Source organism: Coregonus lavaretus, assembly GCF_964263955.1.
Source record: "Coregonus lavaretus genome assembly, contig: HAP1_SCAFFOLD_2590, whole genome shotgun sequence".
NCBI lineage: Eukaryota > Metazoa > Chordata > Actinopteri > Salmoniformes > Salmonidae > Coregonus > Coregonus lavaretus.
The window spans coordinates 30,455-46,525 of record NW_028164769.1 but is presented as its reverse complement, the minus strand read 5'-3'; the positions used below and the strand labels follow the sequence as shown (position 1 = coordinate 46,525).

General features: G+C 39.4%; 1 protein-coding gene across 1 annotated transcript; it reads right to left on the bottom strand.

Moving 5' to 3' along the window:
* Positions 1-1,508: 1,508 nt before the first annotated feature.
* LOC311116648 (guanine nucleotide exchange factor for Rab-3A-like) lies at positions 1,509-5,794 on the bottom strand (the record flags this gene model as incomplete). The annotated part of the gene is made up of 6 exons (XM_084191702.1): positions 1,509-2,085; positions 2,294-2,360; positions 2,576-2,675; positions 3,277-3,300; positions 3,880-3,992; positions 5,666-5,794. Coding segments are annotated over 6 exons (519 nt in total), but the record flags the coding sequence as incomplete, so codon positions are not given.
* Positions 5,795-16,071: the final 10,277 nt, after the last annotated feature.

Sequence of the window (16,071 nt, the reverse complement as noted above, 5' to 3'; positions counted from 1 at the left end):
TCAAGGTTAATGATTTGGTTTGGATCACAAAAAAGACAAAAAAAAAGGAAAAAGTAAGATGTGGTCTGGTTTTCTGCAGTGGTTCTAAGGAGGGAGGAGACAACAGTGGTTCTAAGGAGGGAGGAGACAACAGTGGTTCTAAGGAGAGAGGAGACAACAGTGGTTCTAAGGAGGGAGGAGACAACAGTGGTTCTAAGGAGGGAGGAGACAACAGTGGTTCTAAGGAGGGAGGAGACAACAGTGGTTCTAAGGAGGGAGGAGACAACAGCGGTTCTAAGGAGGGAGGAGACAACAGTGGTTCTAAGGAGGGAGGAGACAACAGCGGTTCTAAGGAGGGAGGAGACAACAGTGGTTCTAAGGAGGGAGGAGACAACAGTGGTTCTAAGGAGGGAGGAGACAACAGTGGTTCTAAGGAGGGAGGAGACAACAGTGGTTCTAAGGAGGGAGGAGACAACAGTGGTTCTAAGGAGAGAGGAGAGACAACAGTGGTTCTAAGGAGAGAGGAGACAACAGTGGTTCTAAGGAGGGAGGAGACAACAGCGGTTCTAAGGAGGGAGGAGACAACAGTGGTTCTAAGGAGGGAGGAGAGACAACAGTGGTTCTAAGGAGAGAGGAGAGACAACAGTGGTTCTAAGGAGGGAGGAGACAACAGTGGTTCTAAGGAGGGAGGAGACAACAGTGGTTCTAAGGAGAGAGGAGAGACAACAGTGGTTCTAAGGAGGGAGGAGACAACAGTGGTTCTAAGGAGGGAGGATACAACAGTGGTTCTAAGGAGGGAGGAGACAACAGTGGTTCTAAGGAGGGAGGAGACAACAGTGGTTCTAAGGAGAGAGGAGAGACAACAGTGGTTCTAAGGAGAGAGGAGACAACAGTGGTTCTAAGGAGGGAGGAGAGACAACAGTGGTTCTAAGGAGAGAGGAGAGACAACAGTGGTTCTAAGGAGGGAGGAGACAACAGTGGTTCTAAGGAGGGAGGAGACAACAGTGGTTCTAAGGAGAGAGGAGAGACAACAGTGGTTCTAAGGAGAGAGGAGAGACAACAGTGGTTCTAAGGAGAGAGGAGACAACAGTGGTTCTAAGGAGAGAGGAGACAACAGTGGTTCTAAGGAGGGAGGAGACAACAGTGGTTCTAAGGAGGGAGGAGACAACAGTGGTTCTAAGGAGAGAGGAGAGACAACAGTGGTTCTAAGGAGGGAGGAGACAACAGTGGTTCTAAGGAGGGAGGAGACAACAGTGGTTCTAAGGAGAGAGGAGAGACAACAGTGGTTCTAAGGAGGGAGGAGACAACAGTGGTTCTAAGGAGGGAGGAGACAACAGTGGTTCTAAGGAGAGAGGAGAGACAACAGTGGTTCTAAGGAGAGAGGAGACAACAGTGGTTCTAAGGAGGGAGGAGAGACAACAGTGGTTCTAAGGAGAGAGGAGAGACAACAGTGGTTCTAAGGAGGGAGGAGACAACAGTGGTTCTAAGGAGAGAGGAGACAACAGTGGTTCTAAGGAGGGAGGAGACAACAGTGGTTCTAAGGAGGGAGGAGACAACAGTGGTTCTAAGGAGAGAGGAGACAACAGTGGTTCTAAGGAGGGAGGAGACAACAGTGGTTCTAAGGAGAGAGGAGAGACAACAGTGGTTCTAAGGTGAGGAGAGACAACAGTGGTTCTAAAAGGTGAGGAGAGACAACACCTAGGGGTAATGCAGCAGTACCGGAGGGTCCTGTACTTTATGGCATCCATGTGAATGAATAGTGAGCAGCATAGTTCTCCTGAGGGCCGAGCCAAACCAAGCCAGCCCAGTTCGGTTTGGGTTGTCCCGACAGTGTGAAAAGGGTACAGTTGATTGGTGTCTCCTGTCTTCTAGCCCTGGGCCGTGTTCACTGGGCACGAAGAGGAAGAAATAAGTTTCATTTTCGTTGTCCGTTGCGCAACATTTTTGAAACGTTTTGCTACGGCGTGCCCTAATAAACACGACCCAGGTCTATGGTGACCATCTCCTCCCGTCTGTCCTTCTACCCCTGGTCTGTGAGGTAGAAGCCCAGCTTGGCCACAGTCATCTCCCTCCGTAGACGTGTCACCTCCCAGAACATCTGCTCCGCTGGGGGGGGGGGGGGGGGGGACAGAGACTAAGACATAAGCATTAGGGTTGAAAGGGTTTCAGTCAGTTTCAGAACGCCAGACAGATTTAATGTCTGCATTAACAAAGATAACTCATTGCCACTGTCACCATGACTGTTAAAATGGGTGTCTGTTGTTGATCTCTCTGTGTCTGTGTCTATCTGTTAGAAGGGGGACGTCAGACTTACCGTCATGTCTGACCAGACCCTGCTGGATGTACCGGATGTAGGTGAAGAAATTACACGCAGCCGTGATCTGGAAGGGGGCGGATATGAGGAAGGGGTTCACACACTTTCAAACAAACGTTTTCTCACGTAGGCCTACGTGACGAAAGTATTTATGAACACAAAAGGTAGTCATTGATATGTCTATAGACGTTGAGGAGGATAAGTGAATGCATACATTTTATTCAATACTTTTTCAAATACAATTTTTTTTTTCTTAAAAAAAAAAACAACAGAGCTAGGTACCCGTGCCCTGCTGGAGGGAGAGATGTAGTAGTAACCCTCTTTGTCACCCAGTTTGATGTGGTGCTTACAGGACCGGGACACGCCGCTCAACGCACACTTCCTGTTATATAGAGGCAGAGGAAGAAAAAAAAAAAACACCGACCAACTCACTCATTTATGGAATTCTACGGTGCACGTTTCCTGGACCACAAATTAAGCCTAAAACATGTACCTAAAAGCACTTTCAAGGGAGATTCTCCATTGAGCAAGTTTTTTTTTTAGTCCAGGACTAGTCTTAACCTGGGTCTGGGAAACCGACCCTACATGTAGAAGACATGAGAACATGACTGTTAAGTTGTTTAACATCAGAAAAGGAACGAACAACATGTGGCTGAACACTGGACAGATATGGAGACTCTTCCTCCCTGTATGGAGTTAGATACATCTGAGAAATATGAGGTATATTAGACTTCAGATACACTGGGAGGACAGACAAGATGCTTTACAAGAGCTGTGTATATTAGACTTCAGATACACTGGGAGGACAGACAAGATGGCAGTGAACAACAACAAGACATGCATGGTTGGACAGAGTGTTGGAGGGTATTCTGAAGAGAGTGGAAGGGTAAGCATTCAGAACAGAGAACAACATAGAGCACAGAACACTTTGTTGTTCGTGGAAAAGTAAGGTAATGAAATGATTGGCTCCTGAAGTCACTTACGTCTCTACTGCTGCCCTCAAGCCGCTGGGAAAAGAATTCAATCAAAATTTGATTAGGAAGCATGAGGTGAAGCAGTGCCCCATTAGCAGTGTAGCCCATTGATTCAACTCATTAGGATGAAACTCAGAACAGATTTGAAGAGAAAAACTAAACTAATCGATAAAAAGTCACACCAATCAAGTTTGCATAATTTGCCACGGAGTCATGAATAATGATATTAATTATAGATGACAGGTGTAATTGTGATAAATCACCAAGAGCAGAGGGAGTGTTGATTTGAGCATGAATAGGCATTGAATGAGAATGAACAGAGACAGAGGAAGAGAGAGTGATGGGTGGGCAGTGATGGGTGGGCAGTGATGGGTGGGCAGTGATGGGTGGGCAGTGATGGGTGGGCAGTGATGGGTGGGCAGTGATGGGTGGGCAGTGATGGGTGGGCAGTGATGGGTGGGCAGTGATGGGTGTGGTCCAGTTGTAAAGGAAACAAAACATGAAGCTGACTACATTTTCTGAGGGAAACAGTCCCAATGTTGGAAATAAACAACCTTATAACACTGTAATAATTTTGTGATAACGTTTTAATAACATTGAGGGATAACTCACTTGGGCCCGCCACACTCTATGGCGTTGGCTTTGACCACGGGTAAAGCTGACATGGCCACCGGCTCGATGGTCAGAGAGTTGTTCTCCACTGCACTCTGTACCGACTGAGACAACTGTGGCCGGAACAAGGAGTCACAATGCAAGTAATACAACAACAAACTATACATACGCACAAAAGCCTTCTCCCCGACACATCTATATGTATTATTATTATTATTTTTATTATTTATTATTATTAACAATTAAAAGTCATATACATTTATTCTTGTGACTTTTGGTTTATTTCATATGTATTTATATCTGTCTTCTGTCAATTATGCTGTTAGGCATTTTTTTTTTTTTTTTATTTGAATGATATTATTCTATTAGAATAGTTATGGTATTCTATTATGCTATTAGAATATTTATGGTATTCTATTCTATTATGCTATTAGAATAGTTATGGTATTCTATTCTATTATGCTATTAGAATAGTTATGGTATTCTATTCTATTATGCTATTAGAATAGTTATGGTATTCTATTATGCTATTAGAATAGTTATGGTATTCTATTCTATTATGCTATTAGAATAGTTATGGTATTCTATTATGCTATTAGAATAGTTATGGTATTCTATTATGCTATTAGAATAGTTATGGTATGCTATTATGCTATTAGAATAGTTATGGTATTCTATTCTATTATGCTATTAGAATAGTTATGGTATTCTATTATGCTATTAGAATAGTTATGGTATTCTATTCTATTATGCTATTAGAATAGTTATGGTATTCTATTATGCTATTAGAATAGTTATGGTATTCTATTATATTATGCTATTAGAATAGTTATGGTATTCTATTATATTATGCTATTAGAATAGTTATGGTATTCTATTATGCTATTAGAATAGTTATGGTATTCTATTATGCTATTAGAATAGTTATGGTATTCTATTATGCTATTAGAATAGTTATGGTATTCTATTATGCTATTAGAATAGTTATGGTATTCTATTATGCTATTAGAATAGTTATGGTATTCTATTATGCTATTAGAATAGTTATGGTATTCTATTATGCTATTAGAATAGTTATGGTATTCTATTCTATTATGCTATTAGAATAGTTATGGTATTCTATTATGCTATTAGAATAGTTATGTTATTATATTATGCTATTAGAATAGTTATGGTATTCTATTCTATTATGCTATTAGAATAGTTATGTTATTCTATTATGCTATTAGAATAGTTATGGTATTCTATTCTATTATGCTGTTAGAATAGTTATGGTATTCTATTATGCTATTAGAATAGTTATGGTATTCTATTCTATTATGCTATTAGAATAGTTATGGTATTCTATTATGCTATTAGAATAGTTATGGTATTCTATTATGCTATTAGAATAGTTATGGTATTCTATTATGCTATTAGAATAGTTATGGTATTCTATTATGCTATTAGAATAGCTATGGTATTCTATTATGCTATTAGAATAGTTATGGTATTATATTATGCTATTAGAATAGTTATGGTATTCTATTCTATTATGCTATTAGAATAGTTATGGTATTCTATTATGCTATTAGAATAGTTATGGTATTATATTATGCTATTAGAATAGTTATGGTATTCTATTATGCTATTAGAATAGTTATGGTATTCTATTCTATTATGCTATTAGAATAGTTATGGTATTCTATTCTATTATGCTATTAGAATAGTTATGGTATTCTATTATGCTATTAGAATAGTTATGGTATTCTATTCTATGTACAGAGAAACATGCAGGTACTGGTACCTCAGATCGTGTGAAGGAGAGGCAGGGGACGATGTCCTCCCTGTATATCCGCCCCAGGAAGGCTGAACTTCTGTCCAGACTAGGTCTGTCTCTCCAGGTCAGGAACTCCGCATACAGAACGTTGTCCATCTGAGGAGAGGAGATATAATTGTAATGGGAAATTATTTGATTAATCATTTTCCTGTATTTGATTTACTGTGGATATGGATTGATATGTAATAAACATGATTGTATTAGGGAATAGCTTACAGAGCCGTGGAAAAGTATTAGCCCCCTTTATGATTTTCTCTATTTTTGCATATTTTTTATACTGAATGTTATCAGATTTTCAACCAAAACCTAATATTAGATAAAGGGAACCTGAGTTGACCCCCCCCCCCCCCAAAAAAAGGATACTGATTTTAATTTATTTAATTAACAAAGTTATGCAACACCCAATGCCCCTGTGTGAAAAAGTAATTGCCCCCTTACACTCAATAACTGGTTGTGCCACTTTTAGCTGCAATGATTGCAACCATATACTTCCTGTAGTTGTTGATCAGTCTCTCACATCGCCGTGGAGGAGTTTTGGCCCACTCTTGCATTCAGAACTGCTGTCTGTGAGCTGAAGCTGAACAGCAGCTGGGCCAAGCAGCAAGACAATGATCCAAAACACACAATCAGGTCTACATGAAAATGGCTAAAAAGCAACACATTTGAAGTTTTGGAATGGCCTAGTCAAAGTTCAGACTTGTTGTGGCAGGACTTGAAACGAGCAGTTCATGCTTGAAAACCCACAAATGTCGCTGAGTTAAAGCAGTTTTGCATGGAAGAGTGGGCCAAAATTCCTCCACAGCGACATGAAAGACTGATCAACAACTACAGGAAGCATTTGGTTGGATTCAATCCAGCTAAAGGTGGCACAACCAGTTATTGAGTGTAAGGTGGCAATTACTTTTTCACACAGGGGAATTGGGTGTTGCATAACATTGTTTATGAAATCAATGAGTATCCTTTTAATTTTTTTTACTCAGGTTCCCTTTATCTAATATTAGGTTTTGGTTGAAGATCTGATAACATTCAGTAACAAAAATATGCAAAAGTAGAGAAAATTAGTCCCAATGTTGGAAATAAACAACCTTATAACACTGTAATAATGTTGTGATAACGTTTTAATAACATTGAGCACTGTAGGTAGTTTCGTGTAGACAGCTCACTACCACTTCCACACTCCATCCCCCAGGGGGCAGCAGCAACCTTGTCCTGTTGCTGAGCCTGGTTGATAAGCACATCAGGTGCTGCCAATTAGGGTGATGGTCAGTCAGTGTCCCAGCTGGCAGAGCCGTGAGGTTGCTGGTTCGTTTAGTGGCCATGAAGGCCTTTTCGTTTGTTTTTGAGTTTGGGCATGACTTTTAGTACATATTTATGTTAATGTCACCGTCTGAACAAATAACGATCTGCTTGGAATGGCCAACCAAGAGGTCAAGAGGGAGCTGACCCTGGACTTAAGGTAAGGTATCGGCCTCCTGGGTACATACGTTCAACATCTAGGTGCATAAATCAGGTTGAAGACTAGTTAACTAGGCCTAAGACCCCTAGACTTAGCAGTGCAACAACATAAGGTGGTCCTCTGTAGCTCAGCTGGTAGAGCACGGCGCTTGTAACGCCAAGGTAGTGGGATCGATCCCCGGGACCACCCATACACAAAAAAAAATAATGTATGCACGCATGACTAAGTCGCTTTGGATAAAAGCGTCTGCTAAATGGCATATTATTATTATTATAAGTGCAACAATATTAGCAGGCTAGTTATTGGTTTAGTAACAATTGTAAGTGCAGGAAGACACAGACAGATGCATTCTGGGAAACAGGAGATAACCATTTATGTTTAAGTACCATAATTTATTTACATTTACATCATTTAGCAGACGCTCTTATCCAGAGCGACTTACACATTGGATGAAGTAGTTGTCACTTGTTAGTCTATAATTATCTGTTGTTTAATTAAGTACTGATGTTATTACCTTTAACCGGTTTAACTGTCAGTACCAGTGTTGAATGTTAAAGTTTGACGCTAAGCCGGATTCAAGGACACACTGTGACACTGTGTGATTCCGTAGAAGCTGATGTTGTGACTTCCTATAAGCCTCTCGGACTGGTGTTTACAGAACATTAGGTTCTGTGTGGTTAATATACAGGTAACTACCAAAATAGAGGAAACACCAACATAAAGTGTCTTAATAGGGCGTTGGGCCACCACGAGCCAGAACAGATTCAATGCACCTTGGCATAGATTCTACAAGTGTCTGGAACTCTACTGGAGGGATGTGACACCCTTCCTCCCCGAGAAATTCCCTAACTGGTGTTTTGTTGATGGTGGTGGAAAACGCTGTCTCAGGCGCCGCTCCAGAAACTCCCATAAGTGTTCAATTGGGTTAAGATCTGGCGACTGAGACACACCCACAATTTAAACACCCTATGCTCCTTTGATACCCTCTTTCAAAGTCAGAGATCTCTTCCTCTAGCCGTGGTAGCCAAAATAAGGTGCGACTTGGCATTTTTATACATGACCCTAAGCATGATGGGATGTTAATTGCTTAATTAACTCAGAAACCACAACTGTGTGGAAGCACTTGCTTTCAATATACATGGGTTTCCTTTATTTTGGTAGTTACATGTATAAAGGCCTACTCAGAGAAGACCTGTTAGACATTTTCTTTGCTTCTGGTCTGGAGGTGTTCTCCCTGAATTCTTGTAATAAACCGAATTGATTTTAATTGGCTCTCCTTTCTTCACCTGAATTCCCGTTACAATAATGGACATTCACTTAGTCACTCAGGTCCATATAAAAATGATCCAGATAACATTACTCCATAGAGAGGACAAAGAAACATTCACTCACACATACATTTTACTGTGTATTATTCTGTGTTTTATGTGTAATGTACTTTGTCTTTTTAAAGCACATGAACAATTGAATTTTCCCCCTGGTAGGAAAATAAAGTTGATCTAATCTACTCGGTCAGGCTGAATAAAACTGACACATGAACCATAACTTAGACACTGATCATACAGTAAAGTAGGGAAGTAATAGCGACTACAGTATTGCCTGTATATACAAAGCTTTCCATGACAGACTGACCAGGTGAATCCAGGTGAAAGCTATTATCCATTATTGATGTCACTTGTTAAATCCACTTCAATCAGTGTGGATGAAGGGGAGGAGAAAGGTTAAAGAAGGAATTTTAAGCCTTGAGACAATTGAGACATGGATTGTGTATGGGTGCCATTCAGAGGGTGAATGGGCAAGACAAAATATTTAAGTGTCTTTGAACGGGGGTATGGTAGTAGGTGCCAGGCGCACCGGTTTGTGTCAAGGACTTAAACGCTGCTGGGTTTTTCACGCTTAACAGTTTCCAAGTGTGTATCAAGAATGGTCCACCACCCAAAGGACATCCAGCCAACTTGACACAACTGTGGGAAGCATTGGAGTCAACATGGGCCAGCATCCCTGTGGAATACTTTTGACACCTTGTAGAGTCCATGCCCCAATGGAAGCAGAGTTATAGTAGGAAGCAGAAGCATAGTTATAGTAGGAAGCAGTAGTAGAGTTATAGTAGGAAGCAGTAGTAGAGTTATAGTAGGAAGCAGTAGTAGAGTTATAGTAGGAAGCAGTAGTAGAGTTATAGTAGGAAGCAGTAGTAGAGTTATAGTAGGAAGCAGTAGTAGAGTTATAGTAGGAAGCATAGTTATAGTAGGAAGCAGTAGTAGAGTTATAGTAGGAAGCAGTAGTAGAGTTATAGTAGGAAGCAGTAGTAGAGTTATAGTAGGAAGCATAGTTATAGTAGGAAGCAGTAGTATAGTTATAGTAGGAAGCAGTAGTAGAGTTATAGTAGGAAGCAGTAGTAGAGTTATAGTAGGAAGCATAGTTATAGTAGGAAGCAGTAGTATAGTTATAGTAGGAAGCAGTAGTAGAGTTGTAGTAGGAAGCAGTAGTAGGTTGTAGTAGGAAGCAGTAGTAGAGTTATAGTAGGAAGCAGTAGTATAGTTATAGTAGGAAGCAGTAGTAGGTTGTAGTAGGAAGCAGTAGTAGAGTTATAGTAGGAAGCAGTAGTAGAGTTATAGTAGGAAGCAGTAGTAGAGTTATAGTAGGAAGCAGTAGTAGAGTTATAGTAGGAAGTAGAGTTGTAGTAGGAAGCAGTAGTAGAGTTATAGTAGGAAGCAGTAGTATAGTTATAGTAGGAAGCAGTAGTATAGTTATAGTAGGAAGCAGTAGTAGAGTTATAGTAGGAAGCAGTAGTAAAGTTATAGTAGGAAGCAGTAGTAGAGTTATAGTAGGAAGCAGTAGTAGATTTATAGTAGGAAGCAGTAGTAGAGTTATAGTAGGAAGCAGTAGTAGAGTTATAGTAGGAAGCAGTAGTAGAGTTATAGTAGGAAGCAGTAGTAGAGTTATAGTAGGAAGCAGTAGTAGAGTTATAGTAGGAAGCAGTAGTAGAGTTATAGTACGAAGCAATAGTAGAGTAATAGTAGGAAGCAGTAGTAGAGTTATAGTAGGAAGCAGTAGTAGAGTTATAGTAGGAAGCAGTAGTAGAGTTATAGTAGGAAGCAGTAGTAGAGTTATAGTAGGAAGCAGTAGTATGGTTATAGTAGGAAGCAGTAGTAGGGTTATAGTAGGAAGCAGTAGTAGAGTTATAGTAGGAAGCAGTAGTAGGGTTATAGTAGGAAGCAGTAGTAGAGTTATAGTAGGAAGCAGTAGTAGAGTTATAGTAGGAAGCAATAGTAGAGTAATAGTAGGAAGCAGTAGTAGAGTTATAGTAGGAAGCAGTAGTAGAGTTATAGTAGGAAGCAGTAGTAGAGTTATAGTAGGAAGCAGTAGTAGAGTTATAGTAGGAAGCAGTAGTAGAGTTATAGTAGGAAGCAGTAGTAGAGTTATAGTAGGAAGCAGTAGTAGAGTTATAGTAGGAAGCAGTAGTAGAGTTATAGTAGGAAGCAGTAGTAGAGTTGTAGTAGGAAGCAGTAGTAGAGTTATAGTAGGAAGCAGTAGTAGAGTTATAGTAGGAAGCAATAGTGGAGTTATAGTAGGAAGCAGTAGTGGAGTTATAGTAGGAAGTAGAGTTGTAGTAGGAAGCAGTAGTAGAGTTGTAGTAGGAAGCAGTAGTAGAGTTATAGTAGGAAGCAGTAGTAGAGTTATAGTAGGAAGCAATAGTGGAGTTATAGTAGGAAGCAGTAGTAGAGTTATAGTAGGAAGCAGTAGTAGAGTTATAGTAGGAAGCAATAGTAGAGTTATAGTAGGAAGCAGTAGTAGAGTTATAGTAGGAAGCAGTAGTAGAGTTGTAGTAGGAAGCAGTAGTAGAGTTATAGTAGGAAGCAATAGTGGAGTTATAGTAGGAAGCAGTAGTAGAGTTATAGTAGGAAGTAGAGTTGTAGTAGGAAGCAGTAGTAGAGTTATAGTAGGAAGCAGTAGTAGAGTTATAGTAGGAAGCAGTAGTAGAGTTATAGTAGGAAGCAGTAGTAGAGTTATAGTAGGAAGCAGTAGTAGATTTATAGTAGGAAGCAGTAGTAGAGTTATAGTAGGAAGCAGTAGTAGAGTTATAGTAGGAAGCAGTAGTAGAGTTATAGTAGGAAGCAGTAGTAGAGTTATAGTAGGAAGCAGTAGTAGAGTTATAGTAGGAAGCAGTAGTAGAGTTATAGTACGAAGCAATAGTAGAGTAATAGTAGGAAGCAGTAGTAGAGTTATAGTAGGAAGCAGTAGTAGAGTTATAGTAGGAAGCAGTAGTAGAGTTATAGTAGGAAGCAGTAGTAGAGTTATAGTAGGAAGCAGTAGTATAGTTATAGTAGGAAGCAGTAGTAGGGTTATAGTAGGAAGCAGTAGTAGAGTTATAGTAGGAAGCAGTAGTAAAGTTATAGTAGGAAGCAGTAGTAGGGTTATAGTAGGAAGCAGTAGTAGAGTTATAGTAGGAAGCAGTAGTAGAGTTATAGTACGAAGCAATAGTAGAGTAATAGTAGGAAGCAGTAGTAGAGTTATAGTAGGAAGCAGTAGTAGAGTTATAGTAGGAAGCAGTAGTAGAGTTATAGTAGGAAGCAGTAGTAGAGTTATAGTAGGAAGCAGTAGTAGAGTTATAGTAGGAAGCAGTAGTAGAGTTATAGTAGGAAGCAGAGTTATAGTAGGAAGCAGTAGTAGAGTTATAGTAGGAAGCAATAGTAGAGTTATAGTAGGAAGCAGTAGTAGAGTTATAGTAGGAAGCAGTAGTAGAGTTATAGTAGGAAGCAGTAGTAGAGTTATAGTAGGAAGCAGTAGTAGAGTTATAGTAGGAAGCAGAGTTATAGTAGGAAGCAGTAGTAGAGTTATAGTAGGAAGCAATAGTAGAGTTATAGTAGGAAGCAGTAGTAGAGTTATAGTAGGAAGCAGTAGTAGAGTTATAGTAGGAAGCAGTAGTAGAGTTATAGTAGGAAGCAGTAGTAGAGTTATAGTAGGAAGCATAGTTATAGTAGGAAGCAGTAGTAGAGTTATAGTAGGAAGCAGTAGTAGAGTTATAGTAGGAAGCAGTAGTAGAGTTGTAGTAGGAAGCAGTAGTAGAGTTATAGTAGGAAGCAGTAGTAGAGTTATAGTAGGAAGCAGTAGTAGAGTTATAGTAGGAAGCAATAGTAGAGTTATAGTAGGAAGCAGTAGTAGCGTTATAGTAGGAAGCAGTAGTAGAGTTGTAGTAGGAAGCAGTAGTAGAGTTATAGTAGGAAGCAGTAGTAGAGTTATAGTAGGAAGCAGAGTTATAGTAGGAAGCAGTAGTGGTCCTCTGTAGCTCAGCTGGTAGAGCACGGCGCTTGAAACGCCAAGGTAGTGGGTTCGATCCCCGGGACCACCCATACACAAAAATGTATGCACGCATGACTGTAAGTCGCTTTGGATAAAAGCGTCTGCTAAATGGCATATTATTATTATTATTATTATTATTATTATTAAGCAGAGTTATAGTAGGAAGCAGTAGTAGTTATAGTAGGAAGTAGTAGTAGAGTTATAGTAGGAAGCAGTAGTAGAGTTATAGTAGGAAGCAGTAGTAGAGTTATAGTAGGAAGCAGTAGTAGAGTTATAGTAGGAAGCAGAGTTATAGTAGGAAGCAGAGTTATTGTAGGAAGCAGTAGTAGAGTTATAGTAGGAAGCAGTAGTAGAGTTATAGTAGGAAGCAGAGTTATAGTAGGAAGCAGAGTTATTGTAGGAAGCAGTAGTAGAGTTATAGTAGGAAGCAGAGTTATTGTAGGAAGCAGTAGTAGAGTTATAGTAGGAAGCAGTAGTAGAGTTATAGTAGGAAGCAGTAGTAGAGTTATAGTAGGAAGCAGTAGTAGAGTTATAGTAGGAAGCAGTAGTAGAGTTATAGTAGGAAGCAGAGTTATAGTAGGAAGCAGAGTTATAGTAGGAAGCAGTAGTAGAGTTATAGTAGGAAGCAGTAGTAGAGTTGTAGTAGGAAGCAGTAGTAGAGTTATAGTAGGAAGCAGTAGTAGAGTTGGAGTAGGAAGCAGTAGTAGAGTTATAGTAGGAAGCAGAGTTATGGTAGGAAGCAGTAGTAGAGTTATAGTAGTAAGCAGTAGTAGAGTTATAGTAGGAAGCAGAGTTATAGTAGGAAGCAGTAGTATAGTTATAGTAGGAAGCAGTAGTAGAGTTATAGTAGGAAGCAGTAGTAGAGTTATAGTAGGAAGTAGTAGTAGAGTTATAGTAGGAAGCAGAGTTATAGTAGGAAGCAGTAGTAGAGTTATAGTAGGAAGCAGTAGTAGAGTTATAGTAGGAAGCAGTAGTAGAGTTGTAGTAGGAAGCAGTAGTAGAGTTATAGTAGGAAGCAGTAGTAGAGTTGTAGTAGGAAGCAGTAGTAGAGTTATAGTAGGAAGCAGAGTTATGGTAGGAAGCAGTAGTAGAGTTATAGTAGGAAGCAGAGTTATAGTAGGAAGCAGTAGTAGAGTTATAGTAGGAAGCAGAGTTATAGTAGGAAGCAGTAGTAGAGTTATAGTAGGAAGCAGTAGTAGAGTTGTAGTAGGAAGCAGTAGTAGAGTTATAGTAGGAAGTAGAGTTGAGGTAGGAAGCAGTAGTAGAGTTATAGTAGGAAGCAGTAGTAGAGTTATAGTAGGAAGCAGTAGTAGAGTTATAGTAGGAAGCAGAGTTATAGTAGGAAGCAGTAGTAGAGTTATAGTAGGAAGCAGTAGTAGAGTTATAGTAGGAAGCAGTAGTAGAGTTATAGTAGGAAGCAGTAGTAGAGTTATAGTACGAAGCAATAGTAGAGTAATAGTAGGAAGCAGTAGTAGAGTTATAGTAGGAAGCAGTAGTAGAGTTATAGTAGGAAGCAGTAGTAGAGTTATAGTAGGAAGCAGTAGTAGAGTTATAGTAGGAAGCAGTAGTAGAGTTATAGTAGGAAGCAGTAGTAGAGTTATAGTAGGAAGCAGAGTTATAGTAGGAAGCAGTAGTAGAGTTATAGTAGGAAGCAATAGTAGTTATAGTAGGAAGCAGTAGTAGAGTTATAGTAGGAAGCAGTAGTAGAGTTATAGTAGGAAGCAGTAGTAGAGTTATAGTAGGAAGCAGTAGTAGAGTTATAGTAGGAAGCAGAGTTATAGTAGGAAGCAGAGTTATTGTAGGAAGCAGTAGTAGAGTTATAGTAGGAAGCAGTAGTAGAGTTATAGTAGGAAGCAGAGTTATAGTAGGAAGCAGAGTTATTGTAGGAAGCAGTAGTAGAGTTATAGTAGGAAGCAGAGTTATTGTAGGAAGCAGTAGTAGAGTTATAGTAGGAAGCAGTAGTAGAGTTATAGTAGGAAGCAGTAGTAGAGTTATAGTAGGAAGCAGTAGTAGAGTTATAGTAGGAAGCAGTAGTAGAGTTATAGTAGGAAGCAGAGTTATAGTAGGAAGCAGAGTTATAGTAGGAAGCAGTAGTAGAGTTATAGTAGGAAGCAGTAGTAGAGTTGTAGTAGGAAGCAGTAGTAGAGTTATAGTAGGAAGCAGTAGTAGAGTTGGAGTAGGAAGCAGTAGTAGAGTTATAGTAGGAAGCAGAGTTATGGTAGGAAGCAGTAGTAGAGTTATAGTAGTAAGCAGTAGTAGAGTTATAGTAGGAAGCAGAGTTATAGTAGGAAGCAGTAGTATAGTTATAGTAGGAAGCAGTAGTAGAGTTATAGTAGGAAGCAGTAGTAGAGTTATAGTAGGAAGTAGTAGTAGAGTTATAGTAGGAAGCAGAGTTATAGTAGGAAGCAGTAGTAGAGTTATAGTAGGAAGCAGTAGTAGAGTTATAGTAGGAAGCAGTAGTAGAGTTGTAGTAGGAAGCAGTAGTAGAGTTATAGTAGGAAGCAGTAGTAGAGTTGTAGTAGGAAGCAGTAGTAGAGTTATAGTAGGAAGCAGAGTTATGGTAGGAAGCAGTAGTAGAGTTATAGTAGGAAGCAGAGTTATAGTAGGAAGCAGTAGTAGAGTTATAGTAGGAAGCAGAGTTATAGTAGGAAGCAGTAGTAGAGTTATAGTAGGAAGCAGTAGTAGAGTTGTAGTAGGAAGCAGTAGTAGAGTTATAGTAGGAAGTAGAGTTGAGGTAGGAAGCAGTAGTAGAGTTATAGTAGGAAGCAGTAGTAGAGTTATAGTAGGAAGCAGTAGTAGAGTTATAGTAGGAAGCAGAGTTATAGTAGGAAGCAGTAGTAGAGTTATAGTAGGAAGCAGTAGTAGAGTTATAGTAGGAAGCAGTAGTAGAGTTATAGTAGGAAGCAGTAGTAGAGTTATAGTACGAAGCAATAGTAGAGTAATAGTAGGAAGCAGTAGTAGAGTTATAGTAGGAAGCAGTAGTAGAGTTATAGTAGGAAGCAGTAGTAGAGTTATAGTAGGAAGCAGTAGTAGAGTTATAGTAGGAAGCAGTAGTAGAGTTATAGTAGGAAGCAGTAGTAGAGTTATAGTAGGAAGCAGAGTTATAGTAGGAAGCAGTAGTAGAGTTATAGTAGGAAGCAATAGTAGTTATAGTAGGAAGCAGTAGTAGAGTTATAGTAGGAAGCAGTAGTAGAGTTATAGTAGGAAGCAGTAGTAGAGTTATAGTAGGAAGCAGAGTTATAGTAGGAAGCAGTAGTAGAGTTATAGTAGGAAGCAATAGTAGAGTTATAGTAGGAAGCAGTAGTAGAGTTATAGTAGGAAGCAGTAGTAGAGTTATAGTAGGAAGCAGTAGTAGAGTTATAGTAGGAAGCAGTAGTAGAGTTATAGTAGGAAGCATAGTTATAGTAGGAAGCAGTAGTAGAGTTATAGTAGGAAGCATAGTTATAGTAGGAAGCAGTAGTAGAGTTATAGTAGGAAGCAGTAGTAGAGTTATAGTAGGAAGCAGTAGTAGAGTTGTAGTAGGAAGCAGTAGTAGAGTTATAGTAGGAAGCAGTAGTAGAGTTATAGTAGGAAGCAGTAGTAGAGTTATAGTAGGAAGCAATAGTAGAGTTATAGT